Genomic DNA, 22,578 nt, shown 5'->3' with positions numbered 1-22,578 from the left:
TTCAACTTGACCAAATACCACAATAATCACAGCACCAACTATCAGATATTCAGCATTTATCCCATCCCAATCCCCAGCTACATTTTAAGCTGTTTCTCATTGCATTCCTTCTTTCCTTTTTCTTCTGTACAAAAATCCGCATAAAATCATAATTATACAATAATTGCTCACTCAGTCAAAAGCAGGACAACAGGAAAAGCATTTAAGCGCACTTGATAACCATTTCCTGTTTCTCCGCCATTCACTCACCCACAATTCCCACCCACTTATGAGAACGCAAAAAGTTTCCTGTTGGGCAAACAACAATTGCTAGCATCGTTCAAACGGCTGCTGCTGCCGCTTTTGGTGCTTAAAATGCTATTAATTTTTGTGCATTCAACACTCCCAGAGGATCATGGAGGGTGGGGAAACAGGCAGAGAGCGGACCAGGAACCGTTTTCAGGCAAAATGCGTGCTCTGGCACACAATGCTGTGCCCTGTGAGCGATGTGGCCGTAATGACATTGCGTATAAGCGCTGTGTGTCCAACATAAGCATTTGCAAGTAAAAATATGTTAGAGTGCTATTGTGGTATAGCGGAATATTGCAATTAAAGATACCCTACTACAGGAAATAGTCTAGGAGGTAAAAGTATACAAATATCGCTACAGCGAAAACAGATATACTCAGACATGGATATAAGATAGTATAACCAAAAGATAACATGCAAGTGTATTGCTTATGGTAATAATGAATACATTCTTGCTATTGTCCACACAAACAGAATAAATCCCGACATTCAACTACTAATGGGTACAAGAAATAGCGATTTGAATAGCATCAAGTGGTGGAAAATTACAAAATAGAATGGGAACAAGAAATAGCGAGTTGAATAGCATCAAGTGGTGGAAAATTACAAAATAGAACAAAGGACCAAGGACCAAGCATGAAACTAGAATAATGGCTTGGATCTAGCAAATGGTTGAAGCCAAAGGAGAATATAAAGCTCATTTGCGAACAAATTACTTTACCCTTAACTAGAATGTACTCTCTTTATATTCTTTACACTGTCTTTTCTCTGTGCATTCTTTATGCACTTTTTTTATGCCCGCACTTTGTATTATTTTCACACCTTTGGAGACATTGTCACTGCGTTAATTGGGGGCGTTTCTTGGCCCACACTATACCCCACCTATCAGGCAGCCGACAACAGCTGCAGATAACAGACCCACAAGTGGGCTAACAGAGAAGCCACTGTTAAGGCCGGCTGTTATCAGCAGGCTTTCTTATCAGCTAACATGGAGCATTGTTGAGTTTGTGTATCTGTGTCTTTGTGTGCGTGCTGCATTGGTGAAATGCTCCACAAAAAGGTCTCTGGTCGAGCTTTTCAATAGTTTGGCCAATAATGAAGAGCGGAAAAATAACAAAGTGAACAGTTTACCCCAGCGACCGCGAATTTCAGTTCAATATCGACAACGGGCGCGCATTGAAGCGGGCGACAAAAGAAATTCTTATTCGAAGGAAAGCAATCGCCCGCTCGATTTATTTCGTACATTTTTTAGATGCGGCTGATTTCGCGAAATTGTATAGATATTATTTGGGCTCTGAAATGGTGTGATTGGTCCGGGATTGTTTTACTATGTTGTTGATAAAAGAAGCAGGAAGCAGTGTTTTGCCGCTGTCACAATTTGACGGACTAAATCATCAGCAAAAATATGATGAAATATGCAATATAAATGTAGAAAATGTAAATAAATAAATACAAGTGAAATACGAAACTGAATGCAACAAATAAAACTGCACCAGAAACCTTTAACGAGGAAAAACAATACACATAAGATATTGCTTTAAAGAATGGAATAGTTGTGAAAATAAATGTATATAGTGAAAGCAATGAAAGTATCTTCAAAAAGGAGGTGTTAAATGTAGACGAATCTGAATGCAACAAATAAAACTACCCCCGAAAAACCTTTAACGATATTTACTCCTCAATAAGTGTGTTACAGTGAGCATATTTTAAATTTCCCAAACAAAAAATAATTCAGTAATAAAGTTAACGATTGCCGGAAGGAAAAACTGCTTATAAAATGTGCATAGTTATCTGGCAAAAGTTTGAAATATTCTGCCAGACAAAAGCATTCGTAAGTTACTCTCTCGTTCATCTCTATTTGTGGTTCCAACGCTTTTCATGGATGGCATCACATTGACAGAACACTCTTGCTCAACCTTAGACACGCCCCATCGCCACATTTCATGCAAATTCACTTTCTCACACTTTCGAGCGACTTTCAGTACTCTGCGTCGCCCCCTCCTTGTGTCTGGGATAAAAGCAAATGAGTGCAAAACAACATTTTGCCCTGGGGTAAATATTGGCAACTATGTTAGTGCCATTGGCAAAATTAAAATAAGACATGTACCAAAATGCAAATTGCTCTATAGATAAGGCAATAGACCAGGTTACTTAGTCGTACGTAGTATAAGCCCGAAATCTATAACATTTTCAACACACTCTTGACTTTGTAACTGGCACGCATATTACTCATACGCCGCATTGTTTTTTATTGAATTTGCATAAATCGTTGAAGCGCTTTCTTTATATGCTTAACTGGGTATGAATTTATGTGGCGGTTCAAAGACTCCAATGTCAGCACAAAATGAGATATATCTTAGGTACAATTTAAGTCAACAAGTAAGCTTAGAAATAGCAAAAATATATTCCCTTCTGTACGATGCAACTAAAAATCCCTCTATGAAGCTCTTTATTAAAGTAATTTACATTGCCAGAATTTATCCTGAAACCCTTTCTAGAACTTCTTGAAGTGCATCATTGAATTCGAAAAGTATATGATTTATTTACCCATTTAAAATTAATATCAGAAAATGAAATCTGCACTACATTAATTCCGTCTGACTGTTATTCTGACCACTGCCCGACCAATTTCAATTTGCGCGTTGTGTGCAAAAATACATCAATTATCCAGTTCCCTTTTCGTTTTCAGTGCACATTATTGTGATTGCTTCGAACAGATTTCCGCTCGTTTGTTGACTTTTTTAGCCATGTTTAGCATAAAGTTTAAGCTCTGTTTGCGAACCTCTTCTAAGTGAAAGTGACATCCGCTGACGACGCACTGAAGTATGCAGCATATTCCAGGCCAAAGGCCACACTGCGCATACATAATGTTGGTACAGAGAAAGGCCAATGGTCACACCCATGTCGGAAATGGCCATAGCTATAGCCACGTGATAGTATGAATATACAAATTAATCAATTGGTAAGCCAATACCCCAACAAATATGAACAAGTTCTGTAGAAAAGGGTTGGGCAAGCAAAATAAAATAAACTTTCAGTTTAAGCTTCTTTAAGCTGGGAATTCTTTAGAGATTAAAGACTCTTTCCTGCCTCGTGGTTGGGCACCACAATGAATGGAAGTTTTTTGCTGTGTGGTAAGTTTTCAAATGGTTTCCACTATACGTGGGAGTACGAGGAAGAAAACACACAAGCTTCACTTCATTTTACCTCTCATTTAGAGACAATCTCCTTTTCCAATTTGAGAACCTCTTTACACCTTTCAATTAAATGATTTTTAATAAATCCTTATAATCCCTTTACTTCATGTTCCCCCCATTTCTTTCCGGACACTTTAACAGAACAGAAATTAATTAAATCCTTTTGAGCAGGGGATTTAATTACGGTTCGTTTGACGCCTGCTGGTTGCCACGTTCCATGGCATTTAACAGGCGTGCCATAAATGCCACCACATGGTATCTGGGGTAACCTCAGAGGCTGTTTACACAGAACTGAAGGTACAACTATTCATGGCCTATGTTCTGATGGAGGGTAAAGTTTTATAATTTCTCTTCCCCCCTGTCTAGACAACGTGAAAACGTGTCAGAAAAAAGTATGTGTTTACTTTTCCAATTGTGGTTTTTCATGGCTGTCTAAATTTAAATGAAATTATGCAGGCATTAAAAATTCATAATTAATATATAAACTTAACATACGAGCAAACAAATTCCCGCACATGACAAATGGATATTTAAGTTTCATGCAAATCGAAGAGATCTAAAACCGATACATAAAGCCAAATTAACTCGCCTGGTTACAGGCAGTCCACATCGAAGTTCAAAGATATTATAATTTGGTTCGGAAACCTTATACAGATATCCATATGGCTTAGCACTTCCCTAGTTGATATCGCATATATCTGTATATTGCAAACTTTTTCGTAATCTTATCGAGGCACAGGGCAGGTTGTCGGCAGTCGGCAGTCCGGCGGTTGATTGCACATTCAAAATAAACAATTTACTATAAATAGACTCCGAAAAGGTTCAATCGTAGACGGTTTGTCTTTCGACACTTCGATCCCAAAAGGTTCTTTCTATGCTCTTTATAAAAAAATATATTTCCGATAAATTGATTGATATTGCATTCAGGGTGCTGGAGTATCTGTTTGCTTTGAAGTGGCTGACATCTAATAGATTGTTCTACTTGAGTTCTTATATAAATAATGTTATAAAAACTGTTGGCACTGGGTTACTGCAGTTATAAATAGCAATTGGCGTTGATTAGAAAGCTGAAATTGCTCTGAAAATCTTTGTAAGGATTCTCTGGAACACAATTTCTTGGTCAACAAATTTGCTCATTGATGGGATCTACTTTTATTTAGTTTACTTTCCATAAATAGAGACAACATGTCCAAGTCGACATGCACAACCGTGGAATTCCCCTGTCAGACAATTCCCAAAATCTCATAGATTTAGCAACGTTTGTTTTACAAGTTGAGTGCCTGATAAAACGCGACCAAAAACCGAACATAGTAATACTCTAGTAGAGCCGTGAGTCGCCGACGACTGTGTCCATGTGTGTCTGAGTGCTGGGGCTTAGCATGCTCGATTGGCTTATGGTCAGGCTCCGGGGCTCCGGGGCACCGTGAGTGGCAACATGTTCGGCAATGCCGCTGAACATGATTGATTCGCTCAGCTCGGCGATTTTCGCGATTTCTGGGCTCTGTCAGCGGTCGTCGGTCCCTCAGCGCACGATCATAATCAGTCAGGGGGCTGGCTAAGAGTGTTCAGAGCCTAAAAATAAACTGACGTTCGGCCAAAGACTGAGCCTGAAACTGATAAGAGCCGCCTGAATGCCTGCGATGATGTCCATGCCAATTTGTTAATAAATATATTTGATTTTCACACACTCGTCGTCGTCGGCACTGGCACCGGCACTGCCACCTTGAATTCCACTGTAGAGTATTTGTTTTCCACTCGTAGTACTTTCAGTTCTATTTCTGTGCTTCTATCAATGCAAATAGTGTGCTTCCAGTATGATTGATGTTCTGCTTCTGCTTCTGTTTTTGTTCCTGGGTTTCGCAAAATGAAATTAGTTCTCTTCTTCGTTCCACCTACTGATATCGGCAGGTTACTGTCAGCAGGCACATGACCCATAGAGTTTTTTGTTTCTTTTTTATTTGATATCATTAATATTTCACTATTTTGTGCATTGTCACAGTTCGTGTCGAGTGTCAGCGGGTCTGGTGATGAATTCTTATTAATTGCTGACAGTTCCGATTGCCCCCCTAAAAAAATGTTGGATCGCAGTTTCTTGGTGTTTGCTCAGCGATACGCAGGGTTTCCCGTTCCATCATCATCATCATCAACAGCCAGTTCTCTCGAGTTTGTGCTTGGGGTTTTCCACAGCAAGCTGCGTATACGCAATCTCAAGTTCGTTCGGGCCCACGGCGATTTCTGTCGGACAGTCGGACAGCAGATAAAGTGCCCTGTGCCGGCCCCAAAGGGAAATATTGTCTGGTGGTCCCCAAAAGTATGACCCAAACTACACATTTGTTATTAAACAAAAGGGAATATTGACAGTTGTATCAGACCGAACTTGATATACCTTTTTGATTAAATTCTACTGCTAAAGTAACCCTTTTCTTACACTTCCCATAGAATACTCTTCTATTAAATAACCCTCAAGAAAATCCTTTATATTTATGCATATTAAATCTTTTGAATCATTATTCCAAATTTGATTTCAATCCTTAAATAATATTTGAAGCATCACGGGGGAGTTTCCTCTTAAAACTTTAAAGCTGAATCATTGAATCTCAAATCTGTTGAAGTGTGTGTGCCAATCCCATCCAAAGTCCATTCCATTCCATCAACTAATCCAATTTGATCGTTCAAGGGGTCAGAGATACTCTTAGAATTGGCAATGCGAACCGCATGACTAACTGAACGACTCTTGACGATACACAGCAATCATAAGTTTACCGCTTGTCATTAGATAAGATTAGGCATCACCCGAACCGCACCCCTAACTACATCTGGGAGCATGTTGCCGCTACCATTTGACACGTTTTTGTTGTTGCTGCTGCTGCTGCTGCTGCTTCTGGATTGTTTTTCGGTTACTTTTCTCTACCTTTATGACGTTTCAGTATACAATAGATTGCTGACAGAAATAATGTGACGCTTTGAAGAGTAAGCCATTCGAGTGGGCCAATTTGTATGAGATTTCAATGAATGTTACCATTCGACACATTCCCTTGATGGCTGCCTTATCGTGGGACACACATGCAATGTCCACAAAACAATTCCAGGGAAATTGGCATAAACAATAGCACACCCCGTGTCCATTATCTAATGCAGCAACTTCAATAGACATCGAAAAAAAATTATGGACATCAGAAGCGATGAATCAGCACTGAATCAAATCATAAAACACCCACAACCCACAACTCATTGAACCGAATATTGTGCTGTAAAAGTCCCAAGCGAACAGTTTATTACCCATATATTTGGCTGTACATGATAGTGATTACAGCTGGAGGAATTTCTTTACTTGGAGTTTTGAATGTCACAAACTGCAGTTCAATTGAAGATAAAGTTTCCTATTTCTTGGCTATCAATCAACTGTTTTGTTTACTTAAGTATGTGATAGCTGCAATGGGAAATAAAGATATTTATGATGGGCAAAGACATTGATTTTTATGGCTGGGGATCTTCCAGGCATTGCTAATGAGTAGATTTTACGATATTTAATTATGGAATTACCTGAAAGAAAATGGGAGTTTTCACAATCATGAAGAAAAGTGCTTTTTTAATTTGATATTGGTGTTGTTCTTATACTTATATAGCTTATAGTTCGTATATCTTATGAAGAGAACAAGAATTTAGAAAACAAGAAGATCCTAATTAGTTTAAATAGCACCCTCATAAATAGCAATCAAATTCTGAACAGTTCATCAGAATTCCGCTTAAAACTATCTTTTGGCTCGCAAAATTAAGCATACGACATGCCCATTAACGCACTCTTGCCTCAAGGGCAGGCCATTAAAACTTTAATGATTTATGTATACATCCCCGCAGAGAAGGCGCCACTGCTAATGACTTCAATGACTTCATTCACACCAACAGGAACCGCAGCAGTAGCACCCTCAACATCCAACCACATTTGAAACCCCAGAGCAACATGCAGCAGCAAAACTTCAGTTCAATTATGCGCGCAATCAAAGCAACTTAATTAGCCGCCAGCTGTCACAAGAGTCCTCAAGCAATCAGGGAGACAGAGAGATAGGCAAACTGAGTGAAGTTGGATGAGAAATTGGAGAAGGAAACCACAGTTCCAGCTCAAACTTATAGACACTAAGGAAGGACTATGCAAATGAGCTCATTCAAGGCGGCTCATAGGCAATTGGGATTACATCATGACACAGCAGACGAGCACCATTGTTGCAAATCATTTGATTTGATTAGAATCCCAGCCTCAGTCCTCCCCACGACAGGTGCAACCAATACCCCAATGGGCGGGTGCCAGTTCCTCTTCCTACTGGGGCTGCTCTGCCTGTGCCTTACCCTGGAGAGCTGTCAGGCCGAGTGTCGGGTTGAGCCGGCCCGTGACTGTGAATCCATATGCAATGCAAACGGGAAAAATTGCACCATTCGCGCTTTGGTCCTGCTGCCGGATGACAACATGTATCAGGCCTCATTGCCGCGAGTGCTACCCATCCTAAAGGTGGCCGAGCAGCAGATACGCTCCAAGGCACTGATTCCACCGCACATTGACTTTGAGTGGCTGGCCCATGACACCAAGTGCGATGCCTCGTTGGGCGTGATCAAGGCCATGGATGGGATCATCAAGCAATGTGCCCAGGTGATCTTTGGCCCTGTTTGTGACTACTCCCTGGGTGAGAGACATCTAAATTCTAACCCGAACTTTAGCTAATCTGAATCTCAAACTATTTGCAGCTGCTGTCAGTCGGATTACAAAATACTTTAATAGCCAGGGCACACCCCTGATCTCTGTGGGTGGATCCACTTACGACTTTGAGCAGAAGAAAACCGATTGCAACGACGAGTTCTATATGCTACTGCGCACGGGAATGGTCAGCTTTGAGACCATCTCTGAGCTAACTATAAATGTAATGAAACGGTAAGTTGTAAAAGCAAACAGAAAAGTAAAAGAGCTCCGAGCTTATCCCTTTAACGCTGCTTGTGACTCATTTTCCTTTTAATTTTCACACCATTTTCCAGGCACAACTGGTCCCACTCCATATTCTACTACGAACGCGATGGCCAGCGGAGTGTGGCTGGGATGCACACATGTTTCCTCATGATGAAATCCCTGGGCAAACAGATGCGCAACGAAAACATGACATTCGCACAGTTTCCACTGGAGCCCCATTTGAAAAATCGCACGGAGGAAATGCGGCGGGAAATTGGCAATAAACATTCAAGTGAGTAAGATAGCAACAGTGAATTTCCATGTTATTTGCAGTCTGCAATCTGCCATGTTAATGTAAGCGTTGCGAACAGAGTTATGTTAAGACTTTCAACAACAAATCGGCATAGCCGAGACAGCAACCAATGCGAGTGCAGCTAGGAGTTCCACCCAAAAATGTTGCTACATTTTAGCAAGCTTTCAAAGCCGTGCAGGACGAGGGTACCATTCCGTATACGTGTTATTTAAATACAGGAATAAATGGGAAAATGTTTAGAGCTAAAATGCGGTTCTGATCTCATTTGATAAATCTAATGCATCAGGAGCTGTGTAATCTAAAAAAAACAATCTTTTGACTCTGAAATTGTCATTATCTGCGCCTTGAAACTTTATAACCGTCTCTCTCCGCAAGTCTAAAAAGATAAACAAACCCACTCCACATTCCCCTAGGACCAGCCACCCCACTGGCAAGAGCTTTATGACGATGCCACGTGCAGCTTGCCACAGCTGTTTGGCTGGCCGAAAATGCCGGTTGCATATCGATATCGGTATCGAAACGAGGACCAAAACTCATTCGTGTCGGTCCCCTCTGTTGAAATGGCGCCAGAAGCCGGCGATAAACCGTTAAGTGAACAACAGTCAAGACGGAAAACTGCGGAAAAGTGCAATCAAGTGAAAGTGTGGGAGAGACTCAAGTTGTCGCGAATCCAGTGGAAATTAAAGTGGCCAAGTGAATGTAATGATTGATGGATTTATAGAGCATTACAAATTGCAAATACAAAATGTAGAATACAAGAAAAATATTGAATAATTCGCTGCATGCGGCATGTGGCATACGTATACCTCGAAGCAATTGCTTGATTGCATCCAACTTTGACAAGGAAAAGCTGCGATTTTGATAAATGATCAGTGGATGTGTGGACACAATGGAATAAAGGCAGCAAAAGAAATATTCTTTCACTGATGCAATTTTGCAGTATATTTATTTGATTCTCATTTTTTACTTAGTCGATTTATCAGTGAATTATGGCAAAAGATTTCGAATTACCCAGGGATTTACCATGATGCAATGGGAGAATGCAAACTATATTGCCAGCCATAAAAATGATTTAAAACTACAATTGGGAACCCCCTAGGGTCTTTTCCTTCCTTGTTTTCTTATCATTTATTGGGAAATTCATTTAAAAAGCATAGTATGTTATGTCATTATTGATGACATAATACAAAATATGGTTTTAATACCATCTTTAAAGCATCCTCAATCAGCTGTAAAAAAACTGTTGGCTGCTTTACTCATTGCCATGCAAGCATCGTCGCCATCTTTTCCGCTCTTAGCAGCCATTTCAGGCTGATTCCTTCCTTGGCACTCGACTGTAGCAAGGCGTCACAGCAGCTTTCAGGGGGTCATATATAAGAAAAACAGCAGCATCAGCAGCCTGCAACAACAATTAAAATGTGACTTGCCTTTGAAAGTAGCTCGTATTTTTCTCGTTAGTTGAACCTCAACAGAAAGCGGAAAACTAGCGAAACTTTAAAGAGCATTTCACAATAGATGCAAATCACTTAGCAATGCATGGCTCATAAATCACTCTCCTTGGAATTGCATTGTTTCAAAAATTGCAGTTCGCTTAGATAAGCTCTCAGAGCAGCACTAGCAGGTCCTTTTTAAATGGTTTGGATCCTGTCTGCAAAGAAGGCTACTTCATCACAACAAAAGCCATTTAACTAACTTATTTTTTGGGACAGCCAAAAGTGAGTCATAAATTTACATAAGTTGGCAGTTAGCCTCGGCAGTACGGAGCACAAGTGCACGATTAATGCCCCAATGTTTGGGCAATTTATTTTGGTTGCAAACCGCAACTTTGGTGCCACAAAACACTTGAGATCTTAATTAAACGCACACAAAAATAAAAGGAGTGCAAATTTATTTTTTGGGTAGACTAGAGTAAGAATTTAATTTTTCCAGCTCCATAAGAATCTCTAGCTCGTGAAATCTATTCTTTGCTATAGATTGTCATGGGAAGACATTGCGACAACCCCTTTGGGGTTTTCTTATTCATAACAACATTCTAAAATTGATTTTTGAATATTTATTACCCTTCAAAAAATGAACTGTATGCCTCCCCCTGCATTAGAAATCCAAACAAAAGGCCAAAGTTTACCCTGAACTAAATACAAAAAAACAAAAAGAAAGGCACAACTTTGGGCAACGATTGTTGGAGAGTTTTCGCTAAATTTCGTTTAGTTATTCGCAAGCAGGAAATGCAAACAAAGTGGCTTGGCTGAGTATTGGATTGGCTTTCAGTGGGAACACATGAGGCACTAGATTGCCATTGCAGTCTGGGTGGAGCTCCGGAGCCGAAGATCCCCTACTCAAAGCAAAGTTGCTCAATCAGAGTCGAATGTTGTAGGCCATGTTGCAGAAGGCACTGCGAGTGCCCAAGTACTATCAGCATGCAAATGAGCATATATCGGATTGTACGTTTCTGCATTCGTTTCTGCATCTGAACTCGTATTTTGGGTGCTAAGTGCATTTGCAATTAGCCATTATTTGCCTGACTGGGCCTCAGATGGCAGCCCCAAACGGAATCGAAATTGAAAATATAATCGAATCGAATTGGAAATAAAATTGAATTCGTTCGTAATTAAATCAGCAGGCACACACATTTCAATATTCCAAAAGCAATCTAATTACATTTTACTTTGGCATATTGTGATAATTGGAAATTTCAGCAAAACATTTTCCACTTGTTTTCGTGTTTGACTTTTTCCTTCATGCCTTGGGATTTAAAAGTTTCTACTGTTGTTGCGAGTTGTTCAACATTTTTTGGCTTCCAGGGAACACCCGCAAAAAGTAAAGTGCATATGTGGCTAACCCACACACAGACGGACGGACAGCCAGACGGACGTGGACCAGGACCGATTCTCACCACTATTTGGCCAACGTCACGTGCTCACTGGTGCTGCCCTAAAAGCCAAAAGCTGTTAACAGTTAAGAACACCAGAATACCAAATTGCTTTTTGCATTTTGCTGTGATTAATAGGGATTTCTCAAGCTCTCAGCCATCATTTAAGGCTTTCTCGTTGCCTCCCTCTCTCTCTACTGAGCGTGTTCTTATCACCAACTTGCCTGATTAGGAAGGACAACTTTTGCCCGCCTTATGACATAAACTTTCGTAACAAGTTGTCTGCGTGAAATGTTGGAAAAACAATTAGTCAAGGGAACATTTTGTGGAGGATGATGATGGTGACTATTTTGGGCAGCAGTCTCAGCTGCTGAATGCAAACAAATTTCTCCATTACAAGACTCTGTCACTTCTTCAAGTATTTGCATTGAAATTGATGTTGCAATTTTACACACTGATTCAAAATGCATGCGACGAGTTGAATCCCCTAATTGTTCCCACAAGTATGAGCAAACTTGGAGCTTAAGAGACCCCAAGACATCTTCATGCGACAAACGAGTACAGCAAGCAGCTTTAAGGCATCTGAGTCTGACAGCAAAGTGAGCACCAGAAAAAAATGTGTGAAAGAAAGGATAGCTGAAGCGAAACGTTGGGCAAAGGGTAAAACAAATGTTTGCATATAAGACTTGATAGAGAGATACGATAGTGAGATAGAGACAGCAAGACGGAGTGGAGGGAAAAAAACGGAGACCTTGTCACTGCGTTTGACGAACAAACAATGTTTTAGACTGTGCTACGGATATGTTCAATGTGCCGTGGAAAATCCCTTAGACTTCCCAGACCTACATTCGAGAGCAATATGTAAGCAGACATGTTTTTCATTTGCAAAATGGTTCGTCCCACCATCAGCGGAAATACGAGGGCGGAGTGTCCATGTTATTCCATGCAGAACCCAAGACAAAAACTGTTGCATACTTTCGGGAAGTGCGGGGGATAAGTGACAGTCGATTATGAATACAACTTCTCGTAAGAGGAAAATGGGTGGGTTTTGTTTTTACGGTGGCACTAAAAATGGCAGAGAAAGCTAAATGTCTAAATATAATTGTAGCAATGCAGGAGCGATTAACTGTAGAAAGGTGTGGGCTAAAGAAGGTGACGAATAGGTCCACACTTGGATTTAATTACAGACAATTACACAAGGAAAAACGACATGAAATTTTTTTAAATACATATCTCTCAAATGAGCACTTTGAATCCAATTGGTCTTCCATTTAAAAAACAAAGTGTGCACACAAAATAATTTACTTGACTTGGATAAAGTTTTTACCTCCTAGGATTGCCCACTGGCATATATCTGCCATATCGACGGCCAGAGAATAAAAAAAAAACTTAAACTCTTCAGCAAAAAACAAAAATAAAACTACGCCTCTTAAGGCCTAATTAGAAAAAGAAAATCTCAGTCATAGCTGCAAAGAAGAAACTTTGAAGCACACAAACAAATTTGAAAGGAAGAAAAAGTTGCAGCTTTGCAGTTAGTCAGTGAATTGAATGTAGGCGATTATAAATCTTCTTAGAGCACAAGAAGAGGACCAAAAGAGAAATCGTTTTGGTAATGCCTTGAAAGACATTAAATAAATAAAATAAATAAATAAATTTTGCATTTTCCAAGGACCACGCCTTCGGCTTGGCAGCAATATTTGTTGCAAGTCTGCATGTTTCCCTATCTTTTTATTTGTTGGATATAAATATGTACAATTCAGAGCCAGGAGCTTTGAAAAATAATTCCAAAAGAGTTTAGCTTGGCAAAATAAAACAACAAAGCAATTTTAGCTGAGCTTAACAATACCCACACTAAAATTGGGAATAAGTATTGGCAAAATTTAAAATTTTGGGAGGTTTAATTAGTTTTTCTGGTTTCATTAGGCGAATGCAGTCATAGTCGATTTTTTTGCTTAAACAAATTGAGAGTCGAATCGAGCCACATACAAATTAAAATTAAACTGGGCTACTCCCTGTTTTAGTGTAATGAATACAATTCTTGAGTGCATGATATCTGTTGGTGAAACATAACTTTATTGTTTCCATTGCCATTTATTTGTTGAAACGTCCTCTCCTGAAACAAGCAGACTAAAGATACCTTAGCTATAATTAATAGTTGTTTATTTTTTAATAATTTATATGATTTTAACATCTCACATTTTTTTACACACTTTGATAACTTGTCACAAATTCGAGTTAAATTATAATGTTTTTACATTAACTGCAAATACGCATAAATAAATCAAAACCTGGAGCGAAAATCATTGGTAAATTCCGCACCACCGGCGCACACGCAATTAATTTAGCATGAGCCGTGGCTAACCGCAGAAAAACCAGGAAAAAGTTAGTTCAGACAGACCTCCACCTTTTGCCGTCTGCTAATGTGCGAAGGGTAAACACATTTCATTCTCCTTTTCACAAATGAAAATTGCACTCAGTTGTAAATAAACAATAAAGACCGCTGCGTGTCACGTAGCACGAATTTTCTGTTTGCTCACTGTGTAATTTGTGGAATGGGCTTTTGGCGATTACGAATGCGCCAGGCGAATCAACAAAATCGAAAGCGATCTAGTGAAACGTGACGAAAATGATCCTTTAAATAGAAAGCAGTAATTTATTGGTACTTTAAATATGTACCAAAAAATTGATATACCATACTGATAAATCAGGCTCTTACCCATTACTAATCTCTACAATTTATAAGCCGACATCTGTTGGAAAAATCCATAGTTTTCGGTGTCCGTTGGACAATTCTTGAGTGAAGGTAGTTAGGCATGTTGCGCAAACACATTCACATTAGTCAATTGCTCCATTTATTTTAGTGTGTGCCTTGGCACTGTACAAATATGAAAATTGCCATGCTGGCCATGCAATTAAATAAAATAACAAGCTTTCGATTTTAGGTCTGTACCCTCTTCCTCTAGCCGGAAAGCAGAGGGCTTGTTAACCCTATTTAGTTTCCGTTCGTCTACTCTTTTTTGTTTTCTTTTATTTTGTTTACCGGCTTTTGCGCTTTTGCCTTGCATTGTCCGTGGCACTTTCCATGTATGGTACACTCGCATGTATCTGTTTTCCCCCTCTGTGTATCTATCGCTATCCCCAATCGCACTCCTATCCCTAGCCCCATCCTGTCCGCACGCCTGTCGTTAACATTGTGCTCAGGTCCACGACGAAGCACCTCCTGGAGGCGGGCCCCAAAGGAGTGGCCGGGCAGTCATGCTTGAAAAAAATTGTGGCCACAACTTGACGTTGGCCATAAAATGTTTTTTTTTTGCGCTGAGGTTTTCGTTGGCGCTCCGTTGAGTTTGCAAATTATTTGGAAAAGGAAAGTTCCATAAAAAATATGTTTAACAGCCTTAAAGCAAAGTAAAAAAATATATAAAAGATTCGTCTCACCAAAAATATGGTTCCCCATGGAATTCCCTAAAAAGTATGAACTCTTTCATACAGAAAAGAATTGTTTGGCATATATCCTAATTGTTGGTTAAAGGAACAAAGAGATTTATAGGATTAGATATCCCTTACACAGTTTGGATAATCTTTGCCCGCAAAATTAGATAATTTTTCTTTGTGCATAATGTCTAATTTTACTCACTTTACCCTAAATTGCCTTTTCCATCTGAGACTCTCTCTTTCATCCTTCATGTTTGCGAAAGTGAATGCAAATTATTTTTTAATTGCCTTGGCCAGCAGCCTCTTACCACGCTTTCCTTGCTGCATTCCCAGCAGCAATCTTCGCCCCCATCTTCTTTCTTGCGGAAACCATAGAAAGTGATTGCATGACCACTTCATTACTTTCGGCGAGAGGCGAGAGAACCCCCAAACTCAATTAACACACCGCACAAAAGTTCAGAATGCTTTTCTCGTCGTCTTTTCAGGCTTTAAATTTACCCAACTAGTGGAAAAAAAAACAATCAACTTGTGTATAAACATTGTTGGCGCTGACACTTATCACCGAACAGAGAGACTCTTTCGACTTTAGCAGGACCCTGTCTGACTGTCTGCGGCTGTTGTGAATGAGTGTGAGAAATTTATATGCCACCTAAATGCATTTTTCTGTTCAGAGTGCCATGAAATGCGTTGTATTTCCGCTTCCATTCTTCGGGGGTTTTCCTATTCGTTTCGTTTTGCTGTATTGCCTTTATTTGCCTTGGCTTTAGCGTCAGCTTGCAGAAAAGTCGTACACAGAGTCACACAAAAGCACACACAAATGCAGGGAAATCCCACACTACCCCTGCAAGCATGCAGTAAAACTGCGTTCAACATAATTTATTATTTTGGGGGCCATGTGCTTGCCCTCCGATTTCGTTCGACTTTGTCCCTTTCTCGTAGCTCAATGCCTTTTAAATTCTTTAGCGCTTTCAAGTGGTCTCCATTTAACACATTCTTTTTCCATTTTAGTAATTTTTTATACGCTCGTTGAAACAAAACGACAGTTTTTCGCACCATTTCACGTGTCAATTATATATGTACGCGTAGTTTTTAGCACTGGCACCTGCATCTGTCAGCGCGTGTGGAAAGCTGTCGCCCGTCAGCCAGCGGAAAATTGTATTTCCCCGTGCGAAAAATTGCTTGGCCAAAATCCCAGAAAATCGTGACTGCAAAATCCATAAAAAAAAATCAAATGATTTTTCTGCCTTTCAATTTCTGAAACAATCAAACCATCAAATGAAATTCTTATCAGTGCGGACACCCGGAAAACTTTTGTTGGTTCAGGGTGAAATACTTTTGACTCCAAGGAAAATGTAAGATATTTCTCGACTAATTGTGTTTGCAAGCACTTTGCCGACTGGAAAATAGGATTAAGTTCTCCAAATATTTGTCGGAAATTTGCAACTTGAACGGTGCTTCATTTTCATCCCTAATTGAATTCGTTCATTTTCGCTGCTATTGTAATTTTCCCTATTCAATTTTTTGGCACTCTGAAAAAGGTCTAAAATAACTAATTTGTTCCAAATGATTTGTCGCTTAAGGTGGAAACTTTTAGATAAGCCCCACCCAACAGTAAGAGGGGGGACAAAGCGTGTGAAAATAGGAAAAAGTTTCATTTTAATGCATACAATTAGAATCCCTGAGTGAAAAGTCATGTTTGCAGTTGATTATCCGTTGGTGCCGTCAGAAAGTTGCAAATTTTCATTCAATTTTCACTCAACTGAAAATGAGCTTAGTGCAAATTGCACTTCATATCCTTTAAGGAAATTCTTTCAATAAAAAAACGGAAATTTTGTACATTTATTTGCTGAGTTTTGAGTTATGAAATAGTACACAGTGTACCAGACCGCCAAGTTGTGGCAACAAAAGTACGCAGAATTAAATGCAACTGCCTGTAGCATGGAGCTGCAGAGGGAGCACGGTAAACCTCATTAACTGGCAGCACAATAGACCACAATGCCGGAGGACCCACTCCTGATGGCAGTAACCAACCTTTTCCATCTCTTTCTGGGCAAACAGAGACTGCCTGCCATGTATGCAAATTAGTTTTGCCAGCCACGCCATCGTTTTAATAATTTTTTATGAGACAGAATTAAACTCCAATTGTAACATTTTCTGACAAGGTGCGAGAAGTTTTAGATAACAGATATGTGTACATACACACACACAATAATGTAACTATAACATTTAGATAGCAGGCGGCAAAAGTTTTGTGGTCCAGTTTAGTAAACATTTGTGGACATCTGACTTTAATTAAACCATACAATTCCTTTATATTTATTTGAATGCATATTTAACAAGCATAAAAAGTAGATTAAATCTGAATAAAAATGAAAATATTTTGTTTGCCAGAGATGTTCTTTGGGGTGCTTTAAACTTTAATTATTTCACATTTTCGGAAAAAAGAAATCGATTTCAAACGAGCCTAGAAACATTGTTTCAATTTTCGCAATACACTTTCACAGTTTCCAGGATTGTCTGCTGTGGCCTTATGTGGTTTTCAAAGAGAAGACTGTATATAAGTAGATATAATCTTGTTTGCCACAAACCAAAATCCCAATGTCATCTTTGGAATTTTTCATTATGCGGCTGTCAGGCCTTTGCGTCCCACAGAGGCTGCAGCCACCAAGATAGATAAATGGTGGCATATGGGAAGACAAAAGAAGTGAGCCATGGTATGGGTTTGTTTGGGGTAGAACGCCTCCACTTTCCTTTCCACCACTAAGCCATAGTCAACCGTTCAGCTGGGGCACACAAAAGTTAAGCATAAATTCAATTAAATTTAACCCCAATTTGTACTCTGGCAGGGCCCAAATGGTTCCCTTTATGCATCTGTGACACTTAATATGTCTGCATAACTGCGCTGTTTTGGTTTAATTCAGAATAAATGGATATTTACCTAAAAAACAAGACTATCAATATGACAAACGAGCAGCTCTTGACCGGTTTGAACCCCAGTTACTAATCAATTATTTAAATTTGGAAAATCACACACTAAAGCTGTCTTCAGGAAAATGTGAGACAAGTTTTTCTGTGTTTTTGTTGACAGCCCCACCCCAGACCGTAACCTATTTAAAGGGCCTGCAACTCCACCCCTTAAAAGAGCTTAAGTTAGAAGGAGTAGCAGAGTCTCCTTAACCTATTCATCCATTTCAATAATTCCATAAAATATGGGCAACATTTCACCTAATTTCTTACCTACTCCCCCACTAGATTCCTGCGCACCGAAATTTATCAAATTAAAACGAAATCGGCGCACAAATTGCTCATCAATTATATAATTATTTTTTGTTAGCAGATGCACATTTCCACAATCAAAGGCAGCCGCCACAAAATGTACAACAAAGTCGGGCAAAAAGTGTAGCAGACATTTTGGCTCTCCGCGTTGTTTTTTGTGCACCTTTAATTGGCGACCGGAATTCACTTTTTTAGTTGTTCCGCCATAAGGTCATACAGCTTGAAAAATATTGAATTTTCTCATTGATTTTGCTAATATTGCAATTGAATTTAAAATTGCTAAAAAATATATTTAAATGTGCATACAATACACGTACATATGAATGTACGTACATATGTACATATACATACATATGTACATATGTATGCATACTGTAGCAAATATTTCTTTTGCACTCGATCTGCCTGATATAAAAATTTAAAATTTACTGGAATTTTTAGCCAATTTTTTGCCAGGTCAAATTTTTCTGCCGAATTTATCCCAAAGACATCGAGAAATTTTTGCAGCCACCGCAAGCTATGGAAAATATTTTTGCAACCGTAGCAGCCTTGTTCAATTTTCTTGACTAATTAATTGGCTGACCAAATGGTGTAGGCATATTGGCCAAAAAGAAATCCATAATGCCACAGAGTAGATGACTTTTTCAATTATTTGCATGCGGCTGATGCTGCTGCTGCTGTTTCTCCTGGGGCCACAGCAGTGCGGTTTAAATCGTTAAAGTGCCAAAACTATAAATTTCACAAAGCTCTCATCCATGTGGGAGAGACAGAGAAGCAGAAGGGAAGAACTGTTGCAGAGGGATATTTTGGGATGAGGGGGTGCAAAGGGAGACCGACGTATCACGGTGTGGTTGGTGTCATGGCCAAACTGCCTGTCAGACCGCCGCAGTGCATCATTAACAGGACTGAGAGCTGGGTAATAATGCCGACACCAGATGTGGCCATTGCTCAGCACTGCTCAGCTGGTGAAACACAAAAACCAGTGGAGCTGGCAATCAAATTTGGTCGAAACTAACGAACTGTAAATTCACTTGAAAGAAATTTAGACTTATCTCAGTGGGAAGCTGTAAAAAGGAAGGATTTTATTTTTAGAAATCATTTTTACTTTATTCTTATTCTTATTATAAATACTCAAGAGACTTACTTATTTCTGAGTATAATCTTTATTTGGCTCCACTGCATAGACAATATACCCTAACAGAGCATTCCCCTATGCCCTTGCAGTGTATTAAAGAGTCATATTTTGCAACCATTTTGGGGCTTTCGTATTAGTTTGTGATGTTCTGATGCGGTTCGCACAGTGGGAACTGTGATAAGCCACAGTGCCATTGCCAAGCTGCCACAACTGACACGAACACACCTAAGCGGGGGCACAGAGATACACAGAGAGAAGGAGACAGAGATGCAGTGATGGAAAATGCTGCCTAAAGGTTGCACCAAATTTTTCTCAAGCATAGAACTAAAAGTTTTGATAGACTATACCCCAAGACCCAAGACCCCAGCCGACTGGAAAAGTGTGCTCAGCACATTAGGTTAGTGCGGAAAGAAAAGTTTTGTGGAAAACTTTTCGTGAAAGACGAGGCAGAAGCAACCTTTTGATTAAGCATGCAAATAGAATTAATTATAAAATTCTGCCATTGTTCCGCCTTTTACCCCATATAGATTCTTCTCGCCAACTTGTTGAAAAGTTATTTGCTTTAATTACGTTGAAAAGTTGCACAGCAATCTCTGGCAGAGTACTAATAGGGTAAAATGAAACCTAAGAAAATCCTGAAAATCAAGTTCCAATCTGACAGCAGGCGATGCTGTTGAGTCATTTATCCATCCAGAGCTCAAGTTAATTACACAGCACGTACAAACAAATTGAACAATAAAGTCCACAACACATCCAAGCGATGTCCTGTCCTTTCTGTCATATGCAACTCCTTAAATCTCTCTTTCTATCTCTATCTCTGCATATAAGTACAACAATTGTTCAGACAGAAGCATGTAGTCTGATAAAAATGTCTGCTAGACAACGAGTTGTAAACGAGTTGGTTGTGAGATTTTATAGTTGGTGTTCTCCCTTCTCCCCGGAACACGCTGTGGAATCCCTTTGAAGTGGCATATTGCCAGACTAAAGCCGGAGATAACTTGACAGAGAATATGTAAGTCAGTTTGGGGTGTAAGTGGAAGATTTACAAATTGTTAGGCACAAGAAATGTTCATGTTCATGTTCTAAAACTATTTTAATATAAGCTTTTGCAGTTCAATTTGAATAAATTTATCAATTTTTAAGGTGAGTATTCATCGTGTGATTAAATTGTGGAGCGTATGCAGTTCTTTGGAGAAAACATTCACTGGTGTTACTTTCTGTGCAGAATAAATAGAGTATTCCCTATTCCACTGATTGCTCTCCCACTTGCAATAATAAAGATTCTGTTTTCCTTGTTTGCTATTTTCATTTACAGTTATTGCTTGGAGCTATGCTCACCCATACACCCATACTCATCCACAGCCATAGGGAGCTAAAGAGCAATGGGAAATATTGAATTCAGACAACGTTGCGTATGGGCAATGCAATATAAGGGAAGAGGAAAACCTCTGTCTGCAGACAGACAGAGAGGGAGGTGGAGGAAGCATTAACAGTCTTTTATGCAGTGTCTTTTATTTATTAATTTCAATAAGAACGATACTTAAGGAAATGATTTAAATGCGTTTACATTTCGCTCACTCAGACAGAGGGAAAAGGGCAAGCAACGGTGGCGTATGCGTGATGTGCCACAGTGTCTGTGGCCAGTCATTGTGCTGGTTCCGGCTGATGTCCTTGCCCGGTGCAATCAACATTGTCATTCATCAGCTTTCTCTCTCTATCTTTCTGTCTTCGATGGCATTCCCTTAGTGCTTTTTTCATCTGATGCCATTTCCAGTCCTCCGGAAGGAGGGAAAATCGGAACGGATAAGGAAAGGGACAGAGAGGATGCTTAACATTTTTACCAGACAACTTCATTTGAGTCATTTGCTCCTTTATTGACAATTTATATGGATTTCAGGGCAGAGCACTGTAAGCCAGAATCGACTGAATAAAATGTTAATGTAAATGTCCGCGCTGCATATAAAGATGAGTGGCAAAAGTGGCTGGGCGGCAAAGGAATAGGAATTTAATTTCAATTTCAAAAGGAAATGCTCTCCGTCTCCTTCAATAACAAACTGAAGCAACTTCTAAGGCCTTCCTTACTGCAGCCAGAAGTCAAACTGGGTAGATTTCCCTATGATTGCCATCTGCCACGGCCCTCAGCTATTTAGCTATCCATCCATCCATTTAACTATCTATCCATTTAGCTGTGTGAATGCCATGCCAGCCTCAAACAGGAAATTGCAGAAATGGCTGGCATTGAATACGATGCGTGGCAGGAAGAATCTAATTTATGGCTATCACACATACACAGAGAGAGACACACACAGAACGAGACCCAGACAGAAGGACAGACTGGTCTGACACTGTCTGAGTGTTCCAATTGTTGATGCACAAAGTGAACAGATGTACTCCTGATGCTAATCCTCTTGAAGGACTAGGCACCAGTCGGTTTAATTTCAAAATTTCTGACACAACAAACACGAAAACCTGAAAGGATTGCAAACAGTTATGAAAAAAAAAACAACATGCAGTTACAGCAACTCAAACATGTACCAACCCACAGATGCACACACTCTGACATGTAGAAATGAAACGCAAGGAACGCAAGTGATGGCAACAAGTGCATCTCATTCCGCTCCACACTCATTGCTCTCATTCTCTTAACCCAAAAAACTCGGTCTCATCCATGTGATTTATTAAGTTCAAGTGCTATGAAAAAGGAAGAAAGAAACATAGATAGAACGAAAGTGAGAATAAAACTGAAATATGAAAGCATGGGGCCAACAAGGAAATGGAGTGAACAGGCATGGGTGCACCACACGCACACTGAGCCAAACACTTTATGCGTGTCACGCTGGGGATGCGTATTATCTGCCTCCCATTTGTATGCATGTGTGTTTGCATCTGTGTAGTCTAAGCAGGAGCGCAGCTCTTGGACCAGCCCCGGCTGCGAATGTACTATCTCCAGCGTAGTTGAAATTCAAATTGGATTTGGCCATGTGAGAACGTAATGGACAACAGGCATATAAAATGCCAAAAGAGAACCAAAGAAAATCTGAGCACATGCGTGTTCTGCCCCAGGGTCTGGATTCTTTTTGTTGATTATAATTTCATTCATTTCCGATTGCAAAAATGCAATTGAATTGTTTGCCA

At 39.7% G+C, this 22,578-nt stretch overlaps 1 protein-coding gene across 1 annotated transcript; it reads left to right on the top strand.

Annotated features, from left to right (window-relative positions):
- The first annotated feature begins 7,344 nt into the window (after window positions 1-7,344).
- LOC117896419 (atrial natriuretic peptide receptor 3) lies at window positions 7,345-8,718 on the top strand. Its single transcript, XM_034804736.1, has 3 exons — window positions 7,345-8,161; window positions 8,223-8,406; window positions 8,508-8,718. The coding sequence occupies exons 1-3, from the start codon at window positions 7,633-7,635 to the stop codon at window positions 8,716-8,718; spliced, it is 924 nt and encodes a 307-aa protein (XP_034660627.1). The 5' UTR covers window positions 7,345-7,632.
- Window positions 8,719-22,578: the final 13,860 nt, after the last annotated feature.

The sequence above is a fragment of the Drosophila subobscura genome, chromosome O, assembly GCF_008121235.1.
Source record: "Drosophila subobscura isolate 14011-0131.10 chromosome O, UCBerk_Dsub_1.0, whole genome shotgun sequence".
NCBI classification, from domain to species: domain Eukaryota; kingdom Metazoa; phylum Arthropoda; class Insecta; order Diptera; family Drosophilidae; genus Drosophila; species Drosophila subobscura.
This window is presented reverse-complemented; position numbering and strand designations above follow the sequence as displayed.

Coding starts and splice junctions, on each gene's coding strand:
- LOC117896419 (XM_034804736.1), top strand. CDS start 7,633: ATGCAAATGAGCTCATTCAAGGCGGCTCATAGGCAATTGGGATTACAT. Junction 8,162..8,222: donor TGTTTGTGACTACTCCCTGG/GTGAGAGACATC, acceptor AACTATTTGCAG/CTGCTGTCAGTCGGATTACA. Junction 8,407..8,507: donor ACTATAAATGTAATGAAACG/GTAAGTTGTAAA, acceptor ACCATTTTCCAG/GCACAACTGGTCCCACTCCA.